Source organism: Tigriopus californicus, chromosome 9 (assembly GCF_007210705.1).
Source record: "Tigriopus californicus strain San Diego chromosome 9, Tcal_SD_v2.1, whole genome shotgun sequence".
Lineage (NCBI taxonomy): Eukaryota > Metazoa > Arthropoda > Copepoda > Harpacticoida > Harpacticidae > Tigriopus > Tigriopus californicus.
Window position 1 is genome coordinate 4416285 of NC_081448.1, and position 7619 is coordinate 4423903.

At 48.5% G+C, this 7619-nt stretch overlaps 1 protein-coding gene across 1 annotated transcript; it reads left to right on the forward strand.

Moving 5' to 3' along the window:
- Positions 1-83: 83 nt before the first annotated feature.
- Positions 84-7583, forward strand: LOC131886000 (terminal uridylyltransferase 7-like). Its single transcript, XM_059234201.1, has 11 exons — positions 84-947; positions 1690-2138; positions 2360-2688; positions 2759-3501; positions 3611-4165; positions 4242-4385; positions 4465-4771; positions 4843-4949; positions 5027-5333; positions 6172-6797; positions 6986-7583. Exons 1-11 carry the CDS (start codon positions 726-728, stop codon positions 7139-7141), a joined length of 3945 nt encoding a protein of 1314 aa, XP_059090184.1. The 5' UTR covers positions 84-725; the 3' UTR covers positions 7142-7583.
- Positions 7584-7619: the final 36 nt, after the last annotated feature.

Here is a 7619-nt window from a genome sequence, read left to right on the forward strand (position 1 = left end):
CATTTCACCTGAACTACGCTTTGAACCGACTCACCAGAAGTACCCAATTTGATGAATTGAGCCCGGCCATAGGATGAAAGAATATAAAAAAAAGTGCTTGAGAGCCACAAATCATGGGTACTTGTCACCATAGTCGACTCACAAAGACGCTACCGGTAAAGTGTTGGCAACGCGTTATTGTTTCTAAAAACTAGCATTAACGGTAACGCGTTACTTTTTTCGGCCACGGTTCAAGCCTGGGTAGTAAGCTAACTCACCCCATTTCAATGCCAATGCCAGTAGTGCGAATGCAAGTGCCCTCGGCTTCAATCTGGCGTTGGTTTTTGCGCTTTTTTCCCTTGACTCCATTGGCCACACTGTCCGTCATCCGACCTTCATCCCCAATTCTCCATGAACTAAGTTGCCTGGAACCGCTGGCACCCGCGTCCACCCGCCCCCGGTTGAACGGGTCAACCTGGTCGAAATCACCGGTGTGACTAGACCCGACCCCATTCACACCACCCACTGCCGGTAATCGCGCTCCAGGGCCCCATTCTTCCGGCCTGAACGTTAATTGGACGGGACGGGACCCACCTTGATCGGGGGCTTCGATAAGCCCACGGATTGGTCATTGCCCCCGCCGGCCCGATCTGGATCAGGCCTGGTCAGGCCTACGCCTTACCCGTCGATTGATTGGGCGGTGAGTGGGCGGGTTTGGGGGACCGGTTGAGCCTAGGAGGGAGGAAATGACGGGCCCGTCCGGTTCCGGCTCGGTCAAGCCCCGGGGGGCGGGCAAAGCGCCACGCAGGCGAGGGGGCGTGGACGAACTGCGCGATCCCGAGCTGTACCACGCTCTCATGGAGGAGTGCTCCAAAGAGGAGGCGATGATCCGCCACGGGCAGGTGTACGGGCCCAGTCCGCTCGTGACGCGATTCTTGGCCCTAAACGATGTCCGGCCATTAAAAAAGGTGAAGCCCACGGGGAGGATAAATAGAGAGATAAATAGAGAGATAGGGACGATAGGGAAGCGATGAAGATACCAAGATATTAAGATTTAAATGCCCTTACTCACCATGGAGATGCTTTAATCTCAGACGACTCCTTTTATTAGGGTTTTCAGACTAATTTTGGCCCCGTGTTTAGAAAAAGAGCCATTGAGTTCCTGATTGAGCCATTGAGTTCCTGATTGATCCCAATTCATCATCTTCATTTCGGAACTAACCTCGGCACTTTTCCCCACACGCCTTATGCCTTGACCGGTTAAGACAGAAACTAATTTGAGGGAATATATAGTGCTGATATTTACGAGCTAATGTTCGGTCCCAAGAGGGTCCATGATTCCCGAAGTTTCTCTAATGTGCTTGGGTTGGTGTCTTTGACCCCACCATCTCATCAGCCATTTTAGCGTTGATTAATCTTGGATTGCCTCACACGCCTAAATTAGAAAGGTAAATCCAGTAAATTGCTCTCTGGTCACGCAGCTCCTGAGGTCATTGAATGAGTTTTTTTCCTAAAAATCTTTCCGGATGTCTCAAGGAATGGAAATAGTCCAATCCTGACCTAGCGAAATATCTCAACTTGTCGTTGTTGTAGGGAGAGAGCTTTCAGTGAATGGTAAACTTTGGGTCTTAACTGATCATTTATGTACTTTTGTCCTGTGCCCTAGCCCCTCTGTCAGATGATCTAATGCATATTCGATATGATTTCCAGCGCTCGGCCAAGTTTCCCAAGGCCCAGTTTTATTGCCGGTTATGCGATTATCATTGTGATACGTTGACCATCTGCATTTCGCACATCAAGGACACGCGGCACTCTCGATTAGCCCAGATGCAAGAGATCGAAACCACCTTGTTCCATATCCCCAAGCCCAGCAAGCACCATTTGGACTACTTGGAGGGCCTGCTCCTGAATTTGGAGCGCGAATTGGGCTTGTCGGCGGTTGACCTGAAGCATCGAGCCGCCGTGGCGGACCAGATTAGCGCCGCCTTGGCCCACATAAACCCCCAGGTGTCGGCCCGATTGTATGGCTCCAGTTTGTCTGGGTTCGGGCTCAAAAACTCCGTCCTCAACCTTGACCTCGTGTTCCCGGACACGATGAAACCCGCTCAAGCGCTGATTCTGACCTTCGAAGGCTTGAGTGGACAGCCTGACGTTTTTCAGTAAGTCAGAGATCATCTAATACGACTAGGTGTAGCCCAGAATTACTATTATGGGTCACTTTCGAATCTCACATTAAGATTCTTTGTGGCGAAATCACCTGAACAAGAACAAAAATCGTTGCTATTTAAACAGAAATGTCAAGTCTTCATCCTTAGCCTCTCTGTCCACCATTGAAAGTGTCGATTCACTTCATGTTATACCAGTTGAATTGCTCCATTAGGAATGTGACCAAGAACTTCACTTGTAAGATGCCCTCGATTCAGTTCGTCATGGATGGATTCACTTGCGAGTTATCTTGCAACAACCACATGGCTGTCCAAACGTCGATGCTTATGCGGGACTACTGGAGCTTGGACCCGCGGGTTCGCACTTTGGCCACGGCTGTGCGCCATTGGGCGCAGATATGCCAGATTGACCGACAAGCCGAGGGAACGCTTCCCGCTCACGCCTTCTCCATCCTCTTGGTTTTCTTTCTACAACAAGAAACCAAGCCCGTACTCCCTTGCATCCATGACTTTTTGGAAGCCCGTGATGTTGACGCCTACACAAGTAGGGATTTTGATTGATTGGACGCATTTGTCATGTTGGCATGATTGTATGCATTATTTTATCTTCTTAGGCCCCGAGGACGAATTGCGAGCCTGGAAGACCCGAAACAGCAAGACGGTCGCCGAGCTCTTGATCGAATTTTTTGAATTCTTTGCCCTAGGATTCAAAATGTCCGAGATAGTGGTGTCCATTCGGTTCATCGGTGGGATCTCAAAAGAGGACAAGCAATGGCGTGGCAAGAAACTGTCCATTGAGGATCCTTTTAGTATCAAACGGAACTTGGCCCGCTCCGTGAATAGCTTGTCGATATTGGATTTCATCAGCGAATGCTTCAACATCGCTTACCTCTATTTTGGTACCGTCCAAACCTCGAACGGGCCGGTGATCCTGAAGATTCTGGTACCTGATGCCTCGCCTGAAAGAAAAGCTTCACCCACTGGAGACAACCAAGCGAATGAAGTTGACGAAGCATCATCGATCTTACCCGGTATTTTGAACCAACTGCAGATCGCCGCTAATGAACCCAAAGCAGGTGGGAACTTGGAGCGAGGTGATCCATCTTCTGCGCTCACCGTGGATGCCTTGGAACGGAAATTGCTCAAGGGAGCTGCCATCTCGGGCTCCGGGCCTCAGGACGAAGCATCGGATCATAGCGATTCCGAGGGCGAGATGGATTCTCCGGATACCCTCGAAAGCTTTCTCTCGGTCTATGGACGCGAACTCACACCCAAACAGGCCAAAGTGGTCACAGAATTGGTGCCGAAAAATATGATCAGTTTCCAATTTGATTGGAACATCTTGACCAGGGGACAGGTGAGTGAAAGGTTCTTCTTTTTTTTTAAACCAAAACCCCATTATCAAAAGATGTCCAAGTGAAAATGTGGTATGGATCTAATTCAAAAGATTGGACTGGTCATTTCAGGCGCCGGCCTTGGTGTGTAACGTGTGTGGCAACGAAGGTCATCTCCAGAACAATTGCCCCGAGGAACAGATCCCCGACCCCGTGGAGTTGCCGCCACTCCCAAAGCAATACGTGATGGAAATGGACGGCTTATGCAAACAAGTCATGCACGTGTACGAACCCATTCTACCTGAGTTGCGAGCTCGAGAGGTGATCATCAACGACTTGAGCAAGTACATCCAGCATACGTTTCCCAATGCCATCCTTACCGTGTTTGGATCCTCGTGCAATGGGTTCGCTTTCACTGGATCGGATTTGGACATTTCTCTAACGTTCAGGGACCACAAGACAGTAGAGGACTTGGATACGGTGTCCATCATGCAGACCTTATTCGCCAAGGTCTCGGTCATGAAAGGCTTGCGAAATGTTAACGCCATCACCACCGCCAAAGTGCCCATCATTAAGTTTGAACATGCTCGATCAAGGTTGGCGGGAGATATCTCGTTGTACAATGTCCTAGCGCAAGAGAACACGGCCATGTTGCGGTGTTATTCTACTATCGACAGCAGGGTCAAGGTAACTTGTGTTAGATATCAATTGAATCACGTGCCATGTACTGATCATCGTTTCATCATTTACCCGATTGATCCAGATCCTAGGCTACATGGTCAAACTGTTCGCCCGCACTTGTGATATCGGCGATGCTTCACGAGGGAGTCTCTCGTCCTATGCGTACATCCTCATGTTATTGCATTACCTTCAACAAGTGGAGCCTCCCGTTATTCCTGTGTTGCAGGTAATATTTGCCTGGACCTTACTAAGGAGAACAGTGTAACAGTGTAATGCGTGTATATGTTTCAATTTCTTCTCAACAGGAACTTGACGGGGGAGCAACAGCCCATACCAATATGGTTGACGGTTGTAATGCGTGGTATTTCAAAGACATGATGCGCTTAAAGCAAGTTTGGCCGGGATTGGGTCAAAATCAAACATCGGTGTACTACCTCTGGTTAGGATTCCTTCAGTATTACGCGCATGATTTCAACGACAAAGAGCTGGTGGTATGTACACGCCAGAAGGCCCCCTTGACGAAGTTCGAAAAAATGTGGAACTCGGGTTGCATTGCCATTGAGGATCCATTTGACCATTCGCACAACTTGGGAGCTGGTCTCTCCAGAAAGAGTAGGTCATAATGTGTTTTTTTTTCAATAGATGTCTTCTGTCATGTTAACAGAAATGTGCTCTGATTCCAGTGAACTTGTATATCAAGAGAGCATTTGGCAAGGGAAGGCTGCGGTTTGGTCTTATACCTGGATCTGCGCCGAATTTGGAACCCAACCAATTGCGAGCCCGGCCTCTGGTAATATTAGATCCAGACATTCCAATTTATGTATTTTTGACAGCCCTTGGCATGAAATGATTTCAATCCTCTTTTAGGAGTATTTCTTTAATCAAGCATGTCTCACTAATGGACCGCTGCCCAACGATCGTGGGTGCCGCATGTGCGGGGTCATTGGACATTTGGTCCGTGATTGTCCGAAAAAGTTGCTCTATGAAGAGAGGAGACGCAAGCGGAAAGACAATCAGCGTCAACAGACCAACCAGGCTCCGCACCACGAGCGAGACTCAAAGACCCAGCGGAAACCGCCCACTGCACACGAACCGGCAGTCCACACCAAGCAGTCTCCCTCTCCTCCAACACAAGCACAACCCTCTGAACCGGTCTCGGCTCATCCTAATCAAGGTACGAAATCTGGCCGAAAGGCGCAACTCAAACAACAGAAAACATCGGCTCAGGCATTTGCCAGCCCAAAATTGACCACGAAGGCCAAGGTTCATCAAGCTGGTGCCCGTGCATCAGTCCAATCCGCAGAGAGCAGTATTGCCACCGGAACGAAGAAGAAGCCACGTAAGGATTCGACTGGAGGGACAAAGTCTGGAGCGATAGTCAAAGGCCAAGCTACACATTTTGCCCAGGCAACCATTGGCACATCGAGGATGGAACAAGGCCACGTTGATCGAAGGTCTCAGGTGGAATATCGAGGTTCAAGTGGTCATGACTCGTCCCCGGGGACGTCGTCCAAGAAAGAGATCAGTGCGCCGGTTCAACCCCACATTCATCTTTGCCCAAGATCCAAGAAGAAAACGGCCCCTGGTAAACAATATCCAACGAGTCCGGTTCAAGTGTTGACTGCCCCACGAGACCTGATATTGCTCGAGAATATAAGGAACGATGGAGCTCTTTTGTCTGTGGTCGAGAGATTCACCCGAGAGTCATATCAAACTGAGACCACCGATTTGGAAGAGCTCCATTGGGTTGCTTCAATCTTGTCGAACGCCAGTTATTTCACGCCCAACTTTCAGAAACAGAAGCAGAAGAAAAGGAAGAACAAAAAGCGCAAGAAACAAAAGGATGTCGTCGTTGTTGCCACCGATAATACGTCCAATTAATTTTAACGTTCTCGACACGTTCTTAAAATAATTATTTATGATATTTTTACTTGCTTGACTTGAGTAATAAAACTGAACTATAACGCACCGAATGGAACGGTTTGTTTTCATTACTTTACATTCTGTTTCAGGTCCGAACCTTTTGAACTTGCTGGGAATTACCCCAACTCAAAGCAATGATTTGCCCCCTAAACCCTCGCAACCGCGCTCTCCGTCGTCGCCCCCGGGATTGCCTTTGGTTTCTGGTGTGCTCTCTGTGGAACAACTTGAGAGAGCACTGCACAATTCCCAGCCGCCTCCTCGTCCCACTTTGCCCCCGGGATACAACGAAATTCGGGATCCCTTCGAGCCCCCGCCTTTCACCGGAATGCCTGCTCCCGCAGGTTCTCCATTTCCTGGGCATCACATGACTCGCACCATCCCGCCTTTCGGATACCCGCAACAAAGATTTCCAGGCCCTGTTCGTGGCAAGATGCCCCCTGGATTTTCCCCATTCCCGTTTTTGCCCCCGACACCAATGATTGCTCCCCCTGGGGCCTATCCCCATCCACCCTCACCCAATGAGTTCGTGTCGTTCCCAAGGAATATGTCCGAAGTACACAATCGACCCGGATTCAGTCCTACTTTCGGACAGGTTCCGCCTATGAGACCCTTTCCAGCATTTCCAACGTATGGAGGATTGAGTAACCCGATGATGTCCCAATCCCGTTTTCAACCGCCTGGACACATGTCTCAAAATATGTTCACTCAAATTCAGGTGGGTGTCAAGGCAACGGTTTCCCTTTAAATCTTTTAGAGACAATCCTGTTATGGCAAGAAAACCATTAGAATGTTTGCTTAGCTTGAGAACAAGATGGCCTTATAAATGACAAATGTGCCAATTACACCATTATTTTTTTTCTCGTTAAAACTCCTCTCTTATTTATGCCTGCACCTTTGTTGCAGATCCCGGGATCGCCGAGGTCGACACACGCCAATCGCGGATCACCGGATTTCCTCGGAGGTTTGCGACAAGGGAGCTCCGAATTGGATCATTCACCCCCTACCCAGCGGAACTTGGGACCCATTATGCCCCCCGGGTCTCAAGGTGGACTCCCTTAGGTGTGCCACACTACCGCTAGTTCACCATTGCTCCATCCTTGGCCTCTGAGGGTGCGCTAGTACGTTTTGATAAAATGCACTGAGATTGCGTTTGATTGTCCAGATCCCAACCGTTTATTGCTGAGTTTGTGGCGAAACTTTCCGCTCCTCAAAAGCACCTGATCACCATTTTCGTCCATGTCTATGTATGTCCATGAAATCGAAACAATTTTCATCAAGTAAATTTACATGGATTAAACCCGGAACTAAGAAAAATCGCTTTTGAGGCTTTTGCGTTTAAAGTTTTAACTGAGCTCATTGTTACAAATTCTGGTCATGGAAAAATATGTCTTCTCTAGCATGGTTTTAAAAGGAACATTTCCAATTTTTTTAGTTTGTTTTTATGAGCTCTGCCAAACGCTGGAGGGAATGTGATCCCCAATACAAGTAACATGAAAGGCTACATTTTGTCCATTTTTTATCTTTATATGTAGTCATT

Coding starts and splice junctions, on each gene's coding strand:
- LOC131886000 (XM_059234201.1), top strand. CDS start 726: ATGACGGGCCCGTCCGGTTCCGGCTCGGTCAAGCCCCGGGGGGCGGGC. Junction 4,950..5,026: donor AATTGCGAGCCCGGCCTCTG/GTAATATTAGAT, acceptor ATCCTCTTTTAG/GAGTATTTCTTTAATCAAGC. Junction 5,334..6,171: donor CTCGGCTCATCCTAATCAAG/GTACGAAATCTG, acceptor ATTCTGTTTCAG/GTCCGAACCTTTTGAACTTG.